The sequence below is a fragment of the Ceratosolen solmsi genome, unplaced genomic scaffold, assembly GCF_000503995.2.
Source record: "Ceratosolen solmsi marchali unplaced genomic scaffold, CerSol_1.0 scaffold23, whole genome shotgun sequence".
Classification (NCBI taxonomy): domain Eukaryota; kingdom Metazoa; phylum Arthropoda; class Insecta; order Hymenoptera; family Agaonidae; genus Ceratosolen; species Ceratosolen solmsi.
The window spans coordinates 914,510-938,914 of record NW_011948430.1 but is presented as its reverse complement, the minus strand read 5'-3'; the positions used below and the strand labels follow the sequence as shown (position 1 = coordinate 938,914).

The 24,405-nt window shown below is 31.0% G+C and overlaps 1 protein-coding gene across 11 annotated transcripts in view; it reads left to right on the top strand.

The window, feature by feature from the left end:
- The window catches only part of LOC105363937 (CUGBP Elav-like family member 1), a 418,414-nt gene extending 394,374 nt beyond the window's left edge, over nt 1-24,040 (top strand). For 3 of the 11 annotated variants that reach the window (XM_011501760.1, XM_011501750.1, XM_011501749.1), the window contains 8 exons: nt 5,439-5,570; nt 8,917-9,199; nt 11,882-11,974; nt 12,534-12,575; nt 14,369-14,491; nt 15,654-15,890; nt 16,678-16,830; nt 20,180-20,369. In XM_011501760.1, the coding sequence (XP_011500062.1) occupies nt 5,439-5,570; nt 8,917-9,199; nt 11,882-11,974; nt 12,534-12,575; nt 14,369-14,491; nt 15,654-15,890; nt 16,678-16,805 (1,038 nt within the window). In that variant the 3' untranslated portion in view covers nt 16,806-16,830; nt 20,180-20,369. Of the gene's footprint in view, nt 1-5,438; nt 5,571-8,916; nt 9,200-11,881; nt 11,975-12,533; nt 12,576-14,368; nt 14,492-15,653; nt 15,891-16,677; nt 16,835-20,179; nt 20,370-23,891 lie in introns of those variants that run through there. The other 8 variants (XM_011501754.1, XM_011501755.1, XM_011501757.1 and 5 more) reach the window with 8 other exon arrangements.
- Nucleotides 24,041-24,405: the final 365 nt, after the last annotated feature.

Here is a 24,405-nt window from a genome sequence, read left to right as displayed (position 1 = left end):
GCGTAGTCTTTTAAAAAAAAAAAAAAAAAAAAAAAAAAAAAGGGGGGGGGGGGGGGGGGGGGGGGGGGGGGGGGGGGGGGGGGGGGGGGAATCCCCGTATCTACAGTGGGTGAATTGTATTTTTCAGCGAGCTCGCATATATGAAGTGAATATTTCTTATCAAGTAAAATATTTTTATGTAGCGAGTGTGCTAGCTACTATTCTCTTAAATCTGTACACAACTTTTAAAATTTGATTTATTTTACAGAAGGCATATAAAGTTAAAGCACTGTAAAAAGAATCGCAATAAGATCTGCTACATGAAATTAAATGATTTATATGTGAAAGTGAAGAGCGATAGGGCGCAGTTTCGCTTTAAATAAATAAATAAATGGAAAATGAATGAATAAACAAGCAAATGCGTAAATTGAATTTATATTCGTACGTTACAGCTCGGGCAATATCGATAAACAATCTTGTTTATTTTATTCGTAATAAATATCTCGATATATACAAATACATACCGAGAGTGGATGAATTTACTAATATAATAAGCGATTAATTAGGTAATTAAAAATTCATGCAAACACGTGTGCGCACACTGAAATATTACGCGTCATTTAATTGCTGATCGTTTAATAATTAGTGGCTAAATAATAGTCTTTACCCAATTGATTTCATTGAATATCGTTATAAACAAATTATCATAAACAAATCCATCGGCTGTTTATTACATAAGATATGTACAATTAAGCGATTTGCAAACCCATCGTAAATTAAAAGTAACGTCTCCTTTCGGACGGAATGCATATTGAATCGCAGCAGCAGCAACAGCTCCGTCAAACGTTGGAATGAGACGACAGTAGACGCGAAATTTTCTCGGACACTTCCTTAAAGATTTAATGCGTTGAATCATCGATTAAAGGGCTTCTCGCGCTCGCCGGAAGGACGACGCGTCGCTTACATTATATCAAGTGAAATGTCGCTACGTACGAGTAGAAACCTCGGGTGGAAAATCTATTGTTCATCGACAGGTGCTGACAGAAAAACTTTTTCAAGTTCCTCTCTAATAAAATGTATGGCTAAAGAGGAGGAATAGACTAGTATCGCGTACCACAATACCACAATGTGCTTTTCTCATTTTTCATTTTTGCTCCGTCACTTGATTTGACACTTACCATCTAGAATTTGACATAAAGCAATATGATTTACACGTATTTCATTGTGTATGATGATGCAAGGATTAGTATTTCAAAATATTTGCCTTCGTGTTTTTATCAGACATAAAAACAAGTAAGATAATAATGAGTTATATTTTGTATTAAACAAAACATATTTCATTACCTTCCTAATTGCTTGTATACGAAACTTGAAATTGATAATGCACCAATTTGTTTATTATATATATATATATATATATATATATATATATTAATGTTTTTTACTCGTGCGTATTTAAAGATATAAACGGGACTTAAAAAAAAAAAGCTTGTATCGCAATCATAAATATAGTAAAAATTGAAACAAAATTAGCCATATATTATGCATGCTTTGATAAAATATTTATAAATTCTTTGCTTCTTTTATTCATTTCATTGGTAATTACACAATTGTTATCATTATAAATTTATTGACTTTTTAAACTTTCATATGATTACATTATGCCAAAGAGAATGCATAATGTAAAGTGTAATCGTCATCATATGCCTACAGTAAAGATTATTTAAACTTAATAAATTACCCGTCAAGGAGCTGTTTATAAATTTCCACTTCGATGTATCTATATATATATATATATATATATATATATATTTTTTTTTTTTTTTTAATTATATATTCAATGTATAATAAAATATGTTTCTATATATTTTATATATTAAGAAATTTATTTATTATTTAGAAACGAATAAAAGAATATTCTACCTTGCTAAATTACATATTTATGATGCTTACTTATAAAAATATTTATTGCATATTTTAATTAAAAATACTTATGCCAAACGTATTGAGTTGTTTATTATATAGTAATTTATTGATAAAAAAAAACTAAATATTTTTTAAATTTACATATAGGATACTGCCTTTAATTTCATAAAGCAAATACCGATAATTATTATTTGTTTCAAAATTCATGTATTAATATTATTATAATACGTAATGTTATAATTAACAATAAATATAGCTTTGCGATAAATGTAATTATAAATATAATTTTAGTTGACGTAGTATTTATATTAAGTAATAATAGTCTTTCACATGTGCATGTATATATATGGCTTGAAGTTAATATTAACTATTTATATGCAATTGTAATATTTCTCCTTACATCTCTTGAAAAATAAGATTTTTATTTAAATTTTTTTTTTTTTTTTTTTTTTTTTCACGGGCATTACAATGAATAATAATGTTTCCTTAGTTTTAATCGATGTGTTATTGAGTTCTTCTCTTATATAAAAAAATAAAACGAGTTAAATATTTGTTACCCATGTATGTCATCTAATTTTTCATTTTTATAATATTTTGTAATAAACATAGTACACTTTGAATTGTATAATATAAATTCAAAGGAGAACTTGATGTAATTAACTATTCAATATAGAATATGTTAAAGCAAGAATTATCTACGTGAGTTAAAATTTTCCATATAATAATCTATAGTAAAATTGCTAATGCTTTTTCAAACATCTTTTTTCTTTTAAGCCTTTAAATTTAATAGACTGATTGTAATAAATTGTGTGTTAAAATATTTCAAAATACTCGCGGACTAATTAGCTCGAGTATGGGTACATCCATTGCGTATTAATATATCTTTATAAGTTAATGCTAATCCCAATGAATTTATAGATAATTGCTTAAAGGGAAGTCTATTTTTTGTATGACTTTTGTATTATGGTTGTCATTTTTATAAATATACTCGATACATAATTTATAATAAAATAGAAACTCGAGAAATACTGTCAAGAATTATTCTTAAATAGAGTTAGTAGATAATTATTAATGACAATAATACGATTCGGCTATAATTTCTAATATGAAAGTGCCACCGATCCCTTCTGTAAATGTCGATAGAAATCTCTCGATTATCGAGATAAAAATGTTCTGCCACCGAACACGTGAACAAGTTAACACCCGATTGTATCTAAGAGAAGGGACGTGCGATTAGATGAGAGTCGGAGGGTTGCAGTTGTGCAGGCGCGCTTTAAAGACTCGCGCGTCGATGGGAGAAAGAGCGACGGTCTGATCCGTCGGCGACGGTGTTGTCCGTGGGTGCCCGAAAGGTGCGCGAGTGTCAAGGGATTCTTTGAAGATGGCTGCTGAACTATAACACGTCCGGTTGTCATTGGCACGCTGCCATCTTATCGCGATACTGGGCCACCGCCGCACTCGGCGATGCTTATTTAACATTCCCATTCTATCGGGAAGTCCCGGAGTTCGCTTCCCCTCGTTACGTGCTCCTACACGCAACGAGGAAAATAATTAAGACCGCGGCAAGCGGGATCGGAGATTTTGCGAATTGGCAAATTGCGCGAGAAGAGTCAAAGTTCCCCGATTGGCGACACACTTCATTAACGATCAATGTTATTCGACGCTTTGGCTCGTGCTTTATTCTGTCCCATATACTTACTCGGCTGATAATTAATTCCACGTGTCTGTGATTTAACAGATCTCGAGTTTAAATTATCGATAGGATATTTGTGTGTTTTTTTGATAATCGTATAAAACTCGTAAGAGCCGAATTTGAATTAGAAATGTATCATTAGATTGGAATTTTTAAAAGCTTATTAAATTAAATCGCTATTGTATAAATTAATTTCTTTAAAGTTTAACACACCTTATGAAACAAGCACTATTGGAGCTAAACGAACGACTATTCGTAGACTTTTAAGATTAACAATATAGAGAGGATATAACTCGCGATGTATAAGGACATGTTATCATGATCTAATTTTTTTACTGAAAAATTAGGTTAAATTCTAAATCAAAAGTAATATATTATTGCTATAGGATTATGAAAAATCGTTCAAATCTGAAATCAAATAATGTCCTTAGTCCAAAAATATAATCAATACTTTTGCGGCAACACAAAGAAGCTTTTGCGAATGAAAGTGAACAATACGGTGAGCCCGTAGATACGCAGTGACGTCCAATATCGCATTTCGATTTCAATTAAAAAAACTTTCATCAATCAGGGATAAATGTGCAGTAGCGAGCGAGAAAAGCGTGATAAAAGTAGAAACTCCGTGTGGTATTTTTGTTTTCCCATATAAAATGATCTATACATCTATATGCGCATATTCGTGAGTGAGTGCGTGCGTGAGTGGGGTGTGTGTGTGTGTGGGTGTGCGTGCGTGTGTGTGTGACGATCGAGGAAGAGGAAGAGCATTGTGTTGTGCGTCAGTAGTGGCCAGTGTGGCCCCAAGAACACAAAAAGTGTAAGAGAGAGAGAGAGAGAGAGAGAAAGAGGACTGCAAGATTAAAGTTGAGTGGAGCAACTCGGCGGCCAGACCGTTTTATCGCATGCAATAGCGAGGCGGAGAGAGGAGCGAGGGGTTCGAGTAAAGAAACAATATTTCCCGCCCAGTCTGTCTGATCCATTGGTGATAAGTCGTTGGCGGGTCGGGCAACCTGTACTCCTCGGCTTTGTCAAACAGTCGAGATTGATGAAGCTCCGGTCAAGAGCTTGCGAGAGACGTTTAATAGACAAATCGATGTATTAGGCCTCGTCGACAAGCCAAATATTACGCGACGGACACCTGTACTCGTGCGAGCATGGAAAATGAAAAACGAGGCCTGAATAATCGCCCGGTTATTCGCAATTGAAAGCGCAAGTTCAGGGCTCGAAGCTAGGCGCCGTCTCCTTTGTCACCGAGCGTATTTCTTTGCATTGCCAAGGAGATGTCAGATTCTACGTCGTCGTCGGCAATTCCATTTTAATATCATGAATATTTCCGACAACAAGTTCCTTGAACTCAGCGCGAGCGCGTTCTCGCTCATTCTCTGTTTTTCGTCGCGGGCGGTTAACTGGCGCGATTGCATTTTCGATTATCTCTCTTTCACCCTCCCCACCTGCCCGCCCCTCTACTCCTTACCTATTTTGCCCTAAGAATATCGACTTCGGCTGAGCCAAAAAGTCATCTACCTCTCTTGACGCGCACTCACTTCTTGAATAAATTGCGTTCATGAATTTATCAGGCATAGACAGCGACGTTGATGACGAGACTTTGTAAGAAAAGGAATATTAATATTAATATTAATATTAATAGCAATTCACTTTTTCGGGAATCGGAATTCGGGATCGAAGTAAGGGGGGCCATTACTTTATGCGAAACCGGTGAAAATTTTGTCTTGCTTATTTAAAGCCATAAATGTTTATAGATAATGTTTGGAGGGCATACAGATTCCGATATAAGCACATGTTTCGACACTTTTACGTGGTCTGTAATCTAATTTTCTTGCAGGGATGCTCGTCACCCTTGGTCGTCAAGTTCGCGGATACGCAGAAGGATAAAGATCAGAAGAGGCTGCAACAGATGCAGGCAAATCTTTGGAATATCGCTGGGGTTAACATGACTCCGCATTATCTCACAACGGTAAGACCAATTATCAACTATCAACGATATAAAATTATTTCATGCACGATTGGGGTTAATTAATGACTCGCAATTAATGTAATATTATTTATTTGTAAAAACACAATCGAAATTTTTTATTCTACCTTTAAAAGCATTAAACATAAAGCAATACAATTGTTCCGATGTATTGAATACATTGAATAATTCAATAGCATTTCAAATCAAATCACCATGATTCACGAAGTATCACGAAGCTATGTATCTGTATTAGTAATCTTATAACTACTCGATACAAATTCAAATCAGACTTATGACATTTAGGCATTACATATTTAAAATGTATCCGTCTTCTTGAATATCAATTATAATGTAATTAATATTATAAATTGATTTTCAATTACATTCAATCATACATGAAAAATCCTTTCAGAATTTGAGTCAAGCTCCTTTAATGCAACGAGATTTAAATTTCATTCTGAAAAATAATCAAAGCAGCAGAGATTCTATGCAAATTACTTTTCTAATATAAAAGTCGATGAATGAAATCTATCGCCATTATTATTTATTAACTTAAATATATAAGAATTGACCACTTGAGTAAAACTTCATTGTGTCGAGCCCCAAAACTAATAGCCATTTGTCTCTTTTTTCTCTCTTCGTTTTCTTTCCTACATTTATTATTGAATAATGTGTGTGGCAATAGTAATTACAACAAAAAAAAAAAAAAAAAAAAAAAAAAAAAAAAAAATAACGATAACTAAAAATCCTCTATTCAAATAATAAACTTTTCCATAATGTTATCTTTTCTTTAATATTATTATTCCAGAATAATAACCTTCTCTTTATGCAGGAACTATGTTATTTTCATCTGCGAGATTATATTGAAGAAAACTAAATCAAGCATCTGTATAATTGCTTTCTCCAAATTTAATATATTATCCTATATAGTTATTCAATATTCCATTTCACTTTAATTTAAATGCAATTACTTTCAATGAACAGGTGGTATTCACGCGAAATTTTCATTTTATTTTACGACTCAGTCAAATTTTAGACACATAAAATATAATAATAATATCGAACATGTGCGATAAATTTTATCGATGATTTATAAAATATAAATATATTTTAAAGTATTGCTTTTCCTTTTTTTTTTTTTTTTTTCCCCTTTTTTTTTTTTTTTTTTTTTTTTTTTTTTCCCCTTTTTTTTTTTCTTTTTTTTTAATAAACTGTAATTCTAAAGTCTTGTTTAATTAAACGATTTGTGAAAAATTAAATTAAATATTTACAATAGGCATAAAAAAAATAGACTTCGCGAAACATTTCGTAGAATATTATTTAAATACACATTTTAAATACACATGCAAATATTTTATAAAACTACGAGATCTTATTAATTGACAAGAAAAATAAAAACATAATTATTAATTCTCCAACAGTAATTCCTATACCTTAATATCAATGCAAATTCATTATAATTTGCGTATCACATTGTGTATAACGTATTAAAAACATTATTATAAACTATTATTTTAACAATTATCCCAATACAAGTCCCAATACAATAATTAAGATATTCATATTTAAAAAGTCATTTTTAATAAATGATTAATGGGATAAATTTAATAAAATGATGTTTAACAGTAGTTTCACATAATGGATAATTATATGATTCTTTATAAATTCGTGCCTTTCCTTCGAGTTTTTTTTTCTTAAAATTGACTTTATTAAAATTGAAGATTTTATTGATTTAATAATAATTTTATATCTACGGTTTTAAAATACTGGGCTTCCTCATTTTATTAGCCAAAATCAAATCAATAATTAAAAGCTATAATGAGCAAAATGTTATATTCTTTATTAATGACGTTTCATCAGCAAACAATTATAATATAATACGTGTATTATTCATAAATCTAATACTCTCATAAATTGGAAACATACTATGTTCAAAAAATGTACTGTATAAAAAAAAAAAAAAAAAAAAAAAAAAAAAAAGCCTATACGCATTGCAAATTATAAATATATCTGAAATATATTCCCAACATTTCGCATACAACTTTTTATTACAACGGAGTATTAACTTTCAATAACAATAACAATACTATTGGAATTTATTAAAAAAGTAAAAGAAAAAAGCACAATGTACGAATATAAACAATTAATAAAATAATGATTAACTTAGAAAAAAAACATGCACTGAATTTTATTGAACAGTTTGCAATATAATTTTTATTATACGTACACATGTATTTCATAAATGAGATATTTCAAAAGTATTGATTGATTGTCTTTGGCCATGTGACATTGATATTTATATACACTCCGTATTGTGTATAAATTTTATTCTCTAGTAAATTATTATTATCAATGTTAAAATATTTTATAACCGAATAGGTTTTCTTGTTCTTCAATCGTTACGAATACTTTGTATTTTCATAATATTATTTTGTCATATTTGTATGTCAGTGTACTTTAATGTTCGTATTGTGAATTGCTTTCCTTATATCGCTAAAGAAATACTATTTTTTCGATTTCGAATTAAAAAATGTAGCGAACGATTGCATATCTATTGATTGCAAATAAAATTAACAGCTATTGAAATTTTTAATCACGATCCATTATATTCATTAAACCTTTCGCCCTCATTTTTTTTTTTTTTTTTTTCTTTTTTTTTTATCATTTCCCGTTATTTTTAAAGTTTCCCGTTAATTATAATAATTCAAGTTTTTTTTTTAATAACTGGCAATTATTAGAACTACAACTTAGTATATTTTTAATATACAAGAGTCAGGAATTGTTACGCATCCAACAGAATTTTCTTTTGATTTTAAATGAGAAATTTACATTTTAGTCACAACGCGTACTCCAAATAATACTTTTTTTAACATATTTTTGCATACAAATGCTCGATAATGCCGAGAAGAAAAAAATAGCGTAATTTCATCATTTTCACAAATACATCATATCAAAATTACTAATAAGAATAAAAATAATGAAATGTAGAAGAGCAAAAGGAAGAATATTATGGTGAATAAACGTCGTCAACGACAATAATAATTGTGTACATACGTACCATATATATGGAAAGGATTTCATACACAAAGAATAATATACAAAGAATAATACACAAACAATGTAAAAAACTTAAATCTAGTCAATAAACGAACCAAACTTACATGCTTTCGTAATCGTTATATCAAAGGGGCTTTTATCCCCCCCCCCCAACAGCGGACCCACGTTCAATCAATCAGCCTATTTAGCAAAAGTATTTCGCAAAGGTACCATTGTCGCAACTATAATTCGTGCTCCGGCGATTAATACCAACACAATAGCCTCGATAAAAATATGCTTTTGCCCGCAGAACGAGACGCCACCGGCGATCGCTCCAGCGGCGACGTCCCTCCAGCTCCTCCAGCAGCTCCAAGCAACCTCGGGCGCTGCGACGCCCGTCGCCGCCAACCCCGCACCGACCGCCCTCACGAGCGTCCAGCACCAGCTGCTGTTACAGCAGCATCTCGGGCTCAGCGCCGTGGCCCCGACGCCGACGCAAGCCGCGGCCGTACCCACGGCCCCCGAGATCAACCCCGCGAATCTCCAGGGACTCGCGACCCTCGCCTCCCTCAGCAGCACCACCGGTGAGTATGGTCAGTATCCCAACAGCGTCTCGCAATTATCTTTACTTTACCTCCCAGTCATGCTCACGCTGTCTCTCTCAGTCTCTCTCAGTCTCTCTCTCTCTCTCTCTCTCTCTCTCTCTCTCGCCCTTTCGCTCTTTCGCTCACTCGATCTCGGTCGAAGCTGCGGAAGCCACTCCGATAGGCTCTCAAACGTTCATCAAGCCCTTGCCTATCTTTGTCTTTTGCCCCATGCCAGTCATCCCCCCCCCTTCATCGGGTGACGACGCCCACGTCTAAGGCAGCTCAAGCGATGTCGAAGCCGCTTTTAATAAAAAAACTCGGGACTGACGGATGCGCTTTTTCCTCCCGGTAATTCTACAACTAATGCCACGAGGGATGATAATTTTTTTTTTCTTTTAATATATATATATACTGGTTAGAGAGCGAGAGAAAGAGAGAGAGAGAGAGAGAGAGAGAGAGAGATAATGGCAGGCTTCTGTCATTATAATACCAGCTCTTAACTCATTCGCGACTCTTGAATAATTTTTAAACAAAAATCGTGCCCTTTATGCCTCAGCTATTCGTCAAACAATGATAATGATAATAATAATAATAATAATAATAATAATAATAATAACAATAATAATAATACAGCTGTGTGATACATTTTGACGCCAGGCTTTCATACATTTTCCGTATTTTTTAATCTCGACAATGTTAACGCCGTTGTAAACGGAGAATTAAATAAAGCACCATGTAATGCCAGCACACCTTGCCAACGAATCATCCTAATAATACTAATTCATACGCTTTATCTTTATAAAATTATAGTTGCTCTCGTTAACAATTAGATATAATGCACTATGCACTATGCACCATGCATCATAATTGATTTTAATTGAACATTAATAAATATTACTGAATGTTGTACTTATAAAATGAATTGACGCTACTAGCCCTCAACTTTTTTCTGACGTCGCTGACAACATAATTTTACTATAATACGTATCAAGTAGATAATTATCTCAATTAATGTTCCGCCGACCGAATAAAGCCGCAAATCTATAACTAAAACGATGAAGAAGAAGGATTTTTATAAAAATTTCTGTTATTTACGTGTCTACTTTATAATTTTTATTATGATATGGGCATTGATTTAATCAGAAAACACTGTATCGTAATAGTTTATTAGGATAATATTGTATTTTGGAAGAAAGTATGTCGTTGCTTTTCGCTCTGAGATTGTGAGAAAATTTTAATTATTGTAAAAATAACGAAGGGAAGGATTTTACGACGGCATTTCACTTTTTTCGCTTCGATAATTTTCTCATCTTGATAAATAAACTGTAACAAGTAATCAATAAGATAATTTAATTTCAAAACCTTTTACATATAAATCATAATTTGATGATTATTAACAAAAGCATCTTTTATCTTCTTCCCTTCTGCCTGTATAAAGATAATTAAAATTGTAATGTGTAATAAATTTCACGCAACATTTTACAGAAAATATAATTATAATAATGGGTATTCGTAATCAACATTGATCCGGAATAAAAACTGTATTATATTGTTATTCTAGTTAGCATTTAAATAATTGTTTATCCAATAAAGTTGATTTTTTTTATAAAATGAGAAACTTAATAGACAAATAAATTATTCGTTATTTAAGATTTTAAATTATTGCAGCTTGTTTACAATATCAGTATTACTTATGTAAAAGAAAAGCTAATTGTACTGATCACAATCGTTCGACAAAGTCTATTTAATTCGAAACTTAATCTAGTTTACGCTAATTGTACATGAGTTTATTTTTTATATGAATAGATTAATGAGGAATTTGAAAGTAGAACTACAGATACATATCTTATAGACTGTTTCTCTCTCTCTCTCACACACACACACACACACACACACACACACACACACACACACACACAAAAATTAAACCGTATGAGTAAAGTAATTCTTCTGCATTTCCTTTGGTAAAACAAAACAAAACAAAACAAAACAAAACAAAACAAAAAACAAAAAATAAAACTAAAAGTAGAAGAAGGAATTCAGAGTCACGGATAAACTATTCATGTTGCAAATTGTATAATATTCATCGTATCGAATGTCAATCAAGCACAATCACAATGCTCATTAGAGAAAAATACTTTATGTGGCTCAATTGCTTGAACTTTGTTCTCATTATAATATAAACGTTAATGCTCGTGTAAAACTATCAGCAGTTTTGAGAATTGTTTCTATGAAAAAAAAAAAAAAAGGAAAGAAAGGAATCTAAAATTTAAATATAGGACAATTATATGTATGACATTGATGATAATACATTAATGATATATTGGTGAAATCTCTTTAAAGCCGATTGTTATTTCTTTGTTAGTGATATTATATAATTTTAAACTCATTGAACTATAGTCATTACTATTTTTCAATCATTCTAATTATTTGTATTTCATGAAATAATGACGTGAATATTAATTTAACTCGATGTGTATAATACATAAAATATTATTCCATATAATATTAAATGCCAGATTAATTTTCATATGATATGTTTATAGTATGACTTGTCATTTTTCAATTCTTTTAAACTGATTTGTTATTCAAAAGTTTTGTCTTTATACTGAAGTAGTATTTATTAATTTATTAATAATTATAAATTCGATGACTAATTTGAATCTTAATTGGTCTGTATAATTTCAGCAAATGCGGGTGTATCGCCTATAAGTATGCAGAACCTCGTCACGCTCGCAGCCATGACGGGTGGAACTAATAATCTTCAAGTATCTCCAAACAGTAAGTACAGTGGAGAATAAAAAGTACCGTTTTTGGGTTTTATTTTATTTATTTATTTATTTTTGTTGTTGTTTTTTTTTTGTTTTTTTTTTTTGTTTTTGTTTTTTTTTTGTTTTTTTTTTTTATTTTATTTTTGTTTCTTTTTATACTGTAAACATAAATAAAATGCGACCACTAAAAGTGACAACAATACTCACAGATTTATCGTTGTTTATGTTTTAAAATGATGAACCATTATTCTCTACTAACAAAACAAAATTGTGTAAAGCTAAAAGAAGAAAAAATAAAGAGAAAAAAATGTATGTAATTGACAGCATGTTCATATATATTTTAAAAATTTTATACACATAGTGGTACTTGTATCTAATAAAAAATATTTTAAGCATTAATTCATCTGTTCAATTTACTAATCTTCTCTTTCGCATATAATAAATAATTCAAGTGACATGGTATAAAAATTGAATCAACTAGATTTGCACTAGAGAGGGTCTTTAAAATTTTTATTTTATCCTCATAATAGCACAATGCATTAATAAAGCAAAACAAATGTGTGTTCTAGCGCTAAGCGGATTGGCCAACTCGACAGCAGGTATGTCACTATGTACGTGTCATATTGCCTGGTATAGTATTAACCATTAATAAATTAGACTTTAAATAATCGACCACCCCCGCCCGGCCCTAATTAATTTTTATACTTTCTGGCTTACTTACGATCGTTAATAGCCGTAAGGAAAAAATCGGCTTCCAATTTAAATAGTAATAGTGGATTAACTTTGTGCTCGCGAGTTTCAAACTCTAGAGGCTTAAATGAGCTATTAATGACAAGTCGTTTGACACTTTTAAGGAGCCTCATGTATTTATTCAATAAGCATCCGCAGATATACACATTTAACGAAAACTTTTTTTTCTTTTTGTTGACCGTCACGTCATAGCTGCCCTGCTCGGAAAGTCAGGAAATACAGGTGAGATCGCTGTAAAAGACATCTCAAGTTGTGTAGTTAATCTGTAATATTATTCGTATAGTCATGCTACTGTTCATTTTCTCTTTACTTTTATCATAATTATTATAAGTGAATTTGGTTTGGTAATAAATTCTATGGTTAAAATGCTGTAGAGACCTACAAGAAATTAGGCTGCCTGCATTATGAAGATCGAGCGTTTTCATTTTTGACGTGGAGTTGAAATTTTTGCTCGTCAAGTTTTTTCGTTAAATATCCTTTTAATTTGTTTTTATTCCTATGTTGTGTAAATTTTAACCACGCACTAATCGATATATACCATTAGCAGTCGATAATGACGCTTGCACTTACTATCTTAATGGATTTTTTTTTGTTTTTTTTTTTTTTGTTTGTTTGTTTGTTTTTTTTTTTTTTTACATTATGTACATTACTCGTCTGTAACTTGATGAAGTTGTTGAAGAGCATGTGACATTGAGCGCAACCTTTATTTTTTTCTATTGCAGCTTTCCCGTATTGATTGTGCATAATTTGTCAAAGCGCTTATAATAATGGTACTCTTGCAATTTAAATTACATCATGCGTTTCTGGTGTATTGTTTGTATAAAATACGATGACTGTGAGTATACATAGAAGTATTTCTAATAAATGTTAAGAACTTCCGTTCGTTAAGAACTGTGTGCGCAGAGCCACTCAAATGCCAACGAGCATTAATGAATCACGCGTAAAAGAGATGCAAGATGCAAGATGTAAGATCTCGATCGATTAAAGCTAAATTACCGATGAATGAATTGTCGTGTAGAGCTTCGTTGCAATTGGTTCAAGGCCAACATTGTGCCCACTGGACTGCTTTCGCTGCAGTTTGTAACAATTGCATTTAGTTTGCAGTTCAAGCCCCCAAGTGTTACGTCACTACAAGATAATGCGCTACTGCATTTATTAAGGAAAAATCGATCGATGCGAAGATTGTAAAATCATTTTCATAACTCGTGCTTATGATAAAAATTTTGTCGAGCTTTGCCATAGACGTTCGATGGTTAAATTATGTTGGAGCTCCGAAGAGAAAACTCGACACAAGCGCAATAGAAGCTTTTTTACATTTTACGGAAAGTTTTTATGTATACTCATTGGCATTCCTTTATGCCATTCGTTCTACAGACTAATCCTTTATTATTTTTTCTGATACTGACTCTCCTATGATTGAAGTAAAGAATGAACCAACTCATAAATTACGATTAATTATAATATAAGAACTAAGACGAGCTTATTAAGACACGCAATGGTATGGCGCATGAAGTGTTGGCAGAGTCACTATCTGTAATTGCAACTATAGTCGGAGTGGCAATTCGCAATTCTGTATATATTTTGAAGATCTCTTACCTACGAGCGATAGCTCGCTTATGACGGAAAATGTAAATTTTCATGAACGCTGTTTCAGGGTCGACCGGCGGCAGCTTGAGTCCCGTTACATCATTGGCGCTCAACTCCTTGACGGGGGCGCCCTTGAGCGGACTTCAAGAATCACTTAGTAACGCATACTCGAGCTTGCAGCAATATGCAGGTACTTATCCGTGCACGCATGCGCCCGACGACGATTCGTCTGCGTGCATATACTTGAGCGCCCGCGCGCGCGGGTCCATATCTAATTTCTCAAGTTGCGCTTTTAGGGGACAGAATTAGTTAGCATGCATGCTTAATATAATTAAATTAAAATCTTCTAACATCAAAATATCTGTCAAAATTCAAAGCTCTCATTGGAAAAACTACTGTCACTGTGGAAAAGAAAGAATTGCACAGTAAGTAAATTGACTTGGAATAAGCTTACACAATGATTGAACGAACGCCTCCTTACATTTTTCACGTTGCATTCCTCCATTATTCATCTATATCTATCATTAAGATACTTGATTTTATTTTTAATCAACGTATTAGGAAAATTATCATTAGGTTGTGCATTTTCTATTAAATTGCCTAGGTCGACGTATTGCGATTAAGTAAGAAAATATTTTGAAATTGCCCGAGAGCAAAGCTAATTAGTCATTTAAGCTTATGTAAGATAAATATTGTTGAACTAGAGAGATATTGGACTACTACATTCGTATATCCAATTAATTGTTAATGCCATGTGTTAATTTACATCAATTGCCATCCTTCGCAAAATGACATAACTCTTGATAAATAATCATATTTATTATATTATTGGGAAATTTAATGTCAAGTAATTGATTATTAATGCGCGTGGGAAGTGGTATTGAAAAACTTTATTTATCTTCGATTGTCGAGCGCTCATGTAAAAAATAATAACCATATTATCAATAAATCCGTAATGTAAACTCATCGTAAGAAAAACATATTTTTCAACAATAATAGTCTATTAATAATTAAGTAAATCCTTAACGGTAGTATTTATAAATAGGAGCTAATTAATGAACACTTTTTATTGACATGCATATTTTCAAAAATATTCAAAAATAATTGAAAAGTATTATTTTTATTATCAAATTTATGTACAATATCTATAATAATATAAAGATAGATAATATAGATAATAAACTAAATATCCAATTGCACCAATTGTTACTTGCATGTTTGTAAATATTATTGAAATATGCGTAAAATTGTCGATTGAAGTGCAGTGATTTTCTTTTTTTTATTATCTAGTTTAATGTCGTATTTATACAAATGATTTTTAAAAGAAATCTTTTCACTGATTTTTTTTCTAGGATTTCCGGCTTTTTCGACAACGGCAACCACGGCACCAGTACAAACTACGCCGACCTTTAATGATTTTCGATTACTATCGAAGCAAATCGAGGGTCCTGAGGGTAGTAACCTCTTTATTTACCATCTGCCGCACACCTACACGGATACAGATCTTGTTACTATGTTCATGCCCTTCGGCAACGTTCTCTCGGCCAAGGTTTTTATCGACAAAGAGACGAAAAAGAGCAAATGCTTTGGTAGGTGAACTTGTGTTCGTCCATGTTGCGTCAACTGCACTCGAGATCCCGCGACAAAACTTTACAAATCAATTGAAAACTAGATTTTGAATTTAATGAGACAATGCATTTTATTAATCCCATATAAGCTTGAATAAATAAATTTTTCGAAAGCTACGAATTTATATTAAAAATGCGAGCGAGCAACTCCTGTACGTTAATAATAATACTCTCTTCATAACATAATATAGGCAAATTATTAGTTTCATATATTATTTTAATAATAAATGTTTAATTCAATTGTTGAAAATATTCCTTCAATTCAAAACTGTTGATGTTTTTTTATTATTTCTCGAGCTAGAAAATAATTGAAGGAAATGTAAAATTTTGTCAAAAATTCTGTCTATAATTGAAAACTCCTCTCCTCTCTCTCCTCCCCCCCCCCAACCCTTGACAATGAGACACATTATAGAATATAGAAGAATACACTTTGATATTCTCAAATTCAAGTTAAAATGCGAGTAACTGCGCACATCCATCTTCCTTATCATTTTATTGGAAATATTAGTTCGTTATAACTTTTAATGACTAAACTTTTTGCATTTTTAATAACAAGGCAACATGTACGAGTAGTAAAATTTTTAATGATTTATTCAGCCTTTTTTTTCACCCTTTTTCTTTTTCTTTATCTTTGTGTCTGCAGTGATAGATTTAGCTATTATTTACTTATTATATTAATTATTGTAAACTAGAAAATGCTTTTACCTTTTTATTGATTATTATTAACGAGACTATACTTTTTTGCCAGGTTTTGTATCATATGACAAGTCATCAAGTGCTCAGAAGGCGATTCAAATGATGCACGGCTTCCAAATTGGCACGAAGCGATTGAAAGTTCAACTAAAGAAATCGAAGGATGCATCCAAGCCTTACTAGCCCAACATCGATGATTTCCCCAATTGTAGGTAGATACTTTAAAACAAAACAACAACAAAAAAAAAAAACAAAAAAACAATCGAAAACCAAAAAAAAAAAAAAATACAAAAAAAACAACAAAAAAACGGACATTATCGAAAACGAGGCTCATGTTCAAGTTCTAGAAATACAAATATTGCTTGAATACATTGTTAGGACGTTTATGCATCGTCCTGAAGTTTCATGTATTCAAGCATACAAAATCAATGGAGGTCGCTCTTTAGTCGAGCGTTAAGTATTATTAGAAAACAGTATTTTACTCTTTTTTTTTTCTTTTTTTTTTCTCATAAAGATGACCAATGACGCTCCTTCTCTCGCAACTAGTCAGAGTTTCAGTTATTTTAATATATCGATAAGAAGTATCGCGGTATTAAATTCGTTGCTTCTAGTTCCTTGTAGCTGAAAGGCCAAACTTTTGTTTGTAGTCAACAAAACCTATTATATAATAATAAGCACAACTGTGATATTCTCTGATTTCGATATTTTGTGATTTTTTTCCACAACTAAGCAAACTTGTACAAATGCGTTCTGTTTATTTTTTATTATTATTTATTTATTTATTTATTTATTTATTTATTTATTTATTTATTTATTCATTCATTCATTCATTTTAATATCTTTAACTGAGAATTTACGTATTTCGTTGCATTTACGTATTACAAGGATATTTATCGGTAATTGGAGATGAGATTACGTATTAATTATTATGAAGAGTGTAAAGGAAACGTAGCGTGTAGATAAGACGAAGATTCTCTCGTTTCCAAGTGGCATTAGTCAATGAGAGAAAGTTATTTGTGTTTCGCGTGGTGATGTGACGATACACTTGTTATTCTTGGACAATGAAATAATCTTTATTTTGATGCCTGTCTATACAATTGGTTTAATCGATTCTTCAGCTATAGTCGCGCGAATATTTTTTATTTCTCCAGCACTATATCATCTATAGGCTTGATGAAACAAAATCCTTTCACATTGAGTAAAATGTACTGTATCTACAGTAGTTCAAAAGCCTGCGTAAACGCATCTATCCATAGCCCAGCAATGATAAAAAGGTTTATCTCGAGATTGGTACCTTTATTCCCATTTTTTTTCTTCATGTTTTTCTTCTTATATATATATATATATATATATATATATATATATATTCTCAGCGGGCTTTCTTCTTGTTTGTTTTTTTCGTCATTCCCGTTGAATTGTCCAGTAGCAATAACTTCATTCATACATAATAATAAATTCGATTGCCTGCCACAATGAGCTAGAAAAATATAGGCTTGCCAAGGCCATATCAGTATGTATGCAACACGGCATCGCCGCCTGTCATTGACAGGTGACTCGTGATCCATATTATTTTTTTTCTCTGTTACCTGCTATCGGCCACGACCCACTATGTACGCATATGACGATCGATCGATTTCTCTCTCCTTTTTTATGTTCAGCCAATTGAAACATTGCTGATTCCAATTGAATTGCCTGGCGTATATTCATTGTGATAAATTTGAAAATCATTGATTATATTTGCAATTTGCTATTTATCGGGAAGTGTCGAAAAACGTAACTAATTTTGCAGGGAAATGCGCTTATTTTTCTTATTTTTTTCTTTTTTTATTCTTATTTTTTTTTCTTCTATTTCTTTTCTTTTTGTAGTTAACACGAGAAGTTTTATGATTAAAAATATATTCCGTATTAACAAGTCATAGGCAGCCGAGCTATCTTGTGATATTCGGTGCGTTAATCAAATAGATGTGGCTTTAACATCTTTCAGCGGCTTCTGTTTTTATTCTTTTTTTTTTCTTTCTTAAATCATTATTTTTTTAAATTTTATTTATTATTATTATTATTATGACGATTAATAAAATCAATAACAATAATAATAATGATAATGATAATAATAATAATAATAATAATAATAATAATTAATAATAATAATAATCGTGCCTCACCCATAAAAGACTGACTTTTTCTATTTTTTAGTGTGATCTCTTTGTAGTCATCTTTTTTGTAATATTGTTTAACATATTATATTTGGCTGATATTATCGTTTGTCTCAAGTCCCGTATAAAGCATCTGGCATTTATATAATTGCAATAAATACCTTGCTGAGCAAACTAATTCTTACTGTTTCATGCTTCTTTATATATTCTGACATTGTCTTGTCGCAAAAGATGGTTTGAAGTAGAACACCGATGTTGTTTAATAGCAATGTGTTACCTTGCGCCAACATGTTGCCTCAAAATGCTTTATTTGTCCAATTTTTTTTTTGAGAGACTGACTATCTTAAAGCATAAGTAATCAAACGAGCCTTAGTACTTTTATTGCTTAAAGTAGGAAGATGCTACTTCAGTCTCCAAAAAACGAAGTTGTTTTTTAACTTTATATTTATATATACACAAAAACCAATCCTTTCAACACGTATGACTTTAATGTTACTAGACTGTGTATTTAAAAAATAGCAATCCAGATGATCCTCGTTAAAGATCGCAAAGACCGTTCGCTTCTCAACAACGATCATTCCTGTTCTAATTTATTATATTTTTGTATTTTATATTTTAACCGTTTCGATTTTATTCGATAATTTTATAATGTACTGCAATTTTTTGTTTGTGTGTATAATTTTGTTTACATGTATAATTTATTGTATATTAATAACCTTATAAAAAAAACAAAAACAAAAACAAAAACAAAAACAAAAAAACAAAAATAAACAAAAACAAAAATTCGAGCAGGATACACCTGTAGGTGCTTTGCGAAGGGAGGATGATGAAATGATTATTTGTTGGCCTTTCCTCCCGATAATAATTTTATAAATATGTGCCGTTTAAAAATAATTTTTTAAATATGCTTATAGTACCAATTCATTACTTTATCGAATACGCCGAGCAAAATTGATTTGTATATGAGGGGGACGCTTTCAGTGACATAACGTTTAAAATGACTTTCAAATGCTTATTATTACTCGAAATGCATAATAATAATTATAATTAGAATGACAATGATAATGATAATGATAATGATAATGACAATGATGATAATAATAATAAGCAATGTTGCAAAAAAATGATAATGTAAAATTAACGTTACGTGTGCATGATGAATTATATTGGTCGTTTACTCTAGAATCTCGAAAGTCGAGCTTTATAAACGAATTTTGTAAACAAGAGCGCGTAAAATTATACGAATAATTACAGAAATTCCCTCAACATCCTCCTTTTCCATGAGTCGCGTGTTACAGACTATTATGCATATAATGCTTGCGTATCAATTTAACGAGGATCTCCGTATGTATTTTATCCAGTGTGGTGGTGACTAACCTGTCCGTGTGTTTGTTTGTGTGCCAGCAGGTGGCCTGTGACGTTGTGACCGTGTACACTCTCGACCGGAGTCGCCGTGCCATGTCTGTCTCTCAGTCGATCGGTTCAGTCACGATCCGATCCTTGATATCTTCACTCTCGGAATTCATACAGACTCCTTTTCTCTCTTTACATTCAATTTTCACACCTTACCCCATTTCTTATTTCAAACTTACTCCTTTATCTTCTCTCTCTCTCTCTCTCTCTCTCTCTTTCTATCTATCTATCTCTCGACCCTTCCTCTCGGCTTCAATTATATCTCTCTACTTATTTAATAAACAATCGATCAATCAATCAATCAATCAATCAGCCTATCTATCTATCTGACCGTCTAACCGTTTATCTATCTACTATCAATCAATTGATCTACCTACCTAACTGTCAATCTGTCTATAAATCTATCTATCTATCTATCTATCTATCTATCTATCTATCTGTCTAATATCCTAACCGAAAATATATACGAGTAAATCCGTATATATGATTCATCCACAACATTCCCATTTCCCTTACATTAAGACGACGTGCAATGAACACGTTACGTCCTTCAGCCGCTCTATTACATGAGCAAACATTTATTCGCTCGTCGGCATCGTTCGTCGTTTTTTTTTACTTTTGTTCGAGTACTATTGCCCTTTTTTTATGCAAGACAACAGTTAATGAAGGACCAACTAGATAACTGTGTACGACAATTAGCATTACGCTTGATCATACTTTTCTAAATTATCTCTCCAAAATTCCTGTAATTCCGTTATCCTTTTTATTCTCATTCTGAACTCTAAACCAACTCCCGACATTATCCAACAATCCAGGCACATGTTATTATCCAAGTTAAAGTTCCGTAGAGGAATATAGAATACGGAATACATCCTGTGGTGGATTATTCACAGAGAAAAAGAGTATAGAACCTTTCAAGCATTTTCAAGGGAGACGATATCAAGAAAGAGAGTGTCGTTACCGAAAATTCGATATATATATATATATATATATATATATTTTTTTTTTTTATTTCTTTCTTTTTCAAGACAAAGAGGCGCCAAACTAATCGAAAAAAATTTTAGATACGCGAGCGTCACACTTTTATATAACTCTGTACATATAATAAATGTATATGTATATGTTTGTACGTGCGTATATATAATGGCGTGAAATTGTCTTGCGAGTGCATCTTTAAATATACTATACAGAAGGAGAGTATGCAGTACCACGTAATCGACGAAATGAATTTGCGAAGATAATTTAACCGTTGATCGAGGGAAGAAGCTATCGTACATATATATCAACGAAAATTTGGTATTGAAATGCATGCGTACTATGTATTACTTTAGACCCGTGAGAACAACTATGGCATGCGCTGCACATTTCAATGATCGTTCGTCTTTCATCATTCGCAATAATAATACAATGATCAGCTCCTTCGAGAAGTATAATATATGTATAACGAGAAAATGAAAAGGCTAAACACGTAAAAAAGAAAACTATATGAAAGATATAAAATAAATAAAAACCAAATTTCTAATTACAGATTTTTGGCGCAATTTAACAATGCAAAGAGACCTTTTTTTTTTAAAGACTTTGTAATAAGAAGATTGTAAAATAATGTGGAGTTTAGAAAAGGTGGATAAAGATAGTGGGCTTAAATGTATTTATGCATGTATATAAATATATATATATATATATATATATATATATATATATATATATATACACACACATGTGTGTATAATTTGCATAAGCATAAAAGGGAATAAAAATTAAAAATTAGTGATATCAAGCACATGTAAAATGCGACTTTATTGATTGATCGTGTGACGTTCATTTATTTTCTCTCTATTTCGCATCCCCACTCGCAGTATTTGCAAATCGTATAAGAATCACGAAAAACGTTGAAAAATCGATTTAGACGCAAGCATATTCTTAGATTGGCTAATCAGTGAAAGATGATTGTTAGATACAATTAGTCCAAAAAAACAAAAAAAAAATCATTTTATAAATTTCTACAATTATTTCTTTTATTTTTATAAACTATATTTTGCTTGTAATACAGAAAAACTTTGTGCTCCTTAGTAAATCAACGAATTTTTTTTCAGATTTTTAATTTTTTTTTTATTTATTTTTTTTTATTTTATTTTTTTTTTTAGCTCACATCAGTAAGGCTAATAACGTGAGTATGAACAAGATAGAGAGAGAAATCCATATAATTATGAGAAATAACGAAACTACATAAGAATGTCTCTCATATTTCGAATATTTATTTTAAATATTTTATATATAATCTTAATTAATAGCATTCATCATTCGTCTGAATAATCATAGCACTACTGACGTTATATTACCTCGTTTATATTATTTTATTATTGTACAACAAAAATATTGTATTATAGGATTCATTGGCTATTGTCAAATTTCTACAAAAACTTTTGTTACTCTTAAAATCTCGATCCTCGTAAAATCTTCGATTCTTCGATTTTTAAAAACGTTTTTATATCTTAATGTTCAAAAATAATTATCAACACCAATTGAAGAAACGAATGTGCTGATTGATTCTTTTAATGCGAGAAAAAAAGTAATAAGTTTGTATACATGTTTATTACATCAGTAGGCTCTTTTTCTGTTTTTTTTTTTTTTTTTTTTCATCTTTGCCTTACACCTGATTAATTATATTTTTTTATGCAGATATAAAATAACATTTCCACATAAAATGTTAAAAAAATAATAGTGAATTTTAATTGGAATTAAAGGATCTTTTCTACGTTATAAAATGTATATTTCGAGGAAAATACCAAAGACGTGTCTTAATTACTTAATGTACTTACGCAGAGGAAATACATCTAATTTAAGAAAACCAATTTAACAATCACTATACCATGAGCCTAAAACTGATTAATGCAAAAGAAGAAATAAATAATCACAATTCATAGCCTAGTCATAAATAGCTACTTACTTACTGTATTCGCGATTCGTATAGCTGCATTGTATGTTTTTTTTTTATCGTCATCGTTATTTCTGAAATTGTACACAGTTGTATCTCATTTTTCTGTAATATTATTTGCGTTATAATTTCTCTCTCTTTATTGTGGTCACACGTGCGCACGTCTTTATTAAAAAGTTTTTTGTGACTCACCTTTCTCCACTTTAAATTCTTAATGATTGAATTACGGTAATTATCGAGCATTGTTATTATCATCGTCGACTATGCGAGTGTCACGTTGCTGTTACTATTGTTATTAGTCAATATTATTATTATTATTATTATTATTATTATTATTATTATTATTATTATTAATTATTATTATATTGTTATATTTGCTTTGCTAGGCATTAGAAACCTGTAGTTTATGAAATATCTCATCTGTCTATATTACAATTTGATTTACGTTGCTCGGGAAAAAAAAAAAAAAAAAAAAAAAATAGCTTCTTAAGTAACTATTGTTTTATTTTTGTTTTAAGTAAAAGTAACAAAAAGAAAAAAAGAGAGAAAAAAAAACGTAAAAAAAGAAAGAAAGTAATAATAATCAAAGAAAGATTTATATTATTATTATAATTATTTTTTATTACTATTATTACTATTATCATTATTGTCATTATTATAACTATCATCATCACTATCATCATCATCATCATCATCATCATTATTATTATTATTATTATTATTATTATTATTATTATTATTATTATTATTATTATTTTAAACAATCAGGCCAGTTAAGCTTCCTGGGCAATGAGCAAATATCAAGACGATCCGGTCGAAAATCAGGTAAAGAGTGAAAATAGTCGCAAATGTTAAACTAGCTGAAAGCAAATTGCAAATTTGTACTTATGTCGAGAATTCTTGGGCGTACCAAGAAAGTCATAGCTATATAGACGTAATTATACATAGCGGAATTAAGATTTCGTGATAAGCGTTTAATGCGTTTAATCTTTATGTACGTTTTACCAAAGTAAAGTACGTTAATTTTAGCGGTCATTCGGTTACACCGCCATACATGAAGCTTTCCGCTTATTTTGATTTAGCAATAAGTCTTATAGAAAGGAGGAGCGATAGATCGTTGCCCCTTTAAGGAATATCTTGTTCATATGCCAAATAAAAATTGATAAGGGCAACTATTATTATTTTTAATGAGGCGATCAATGCACACTAATGTGACAATTTCCATGTTTATAAAACAAAATAAGCAAATGTATATATATATATATATATATATATATATATA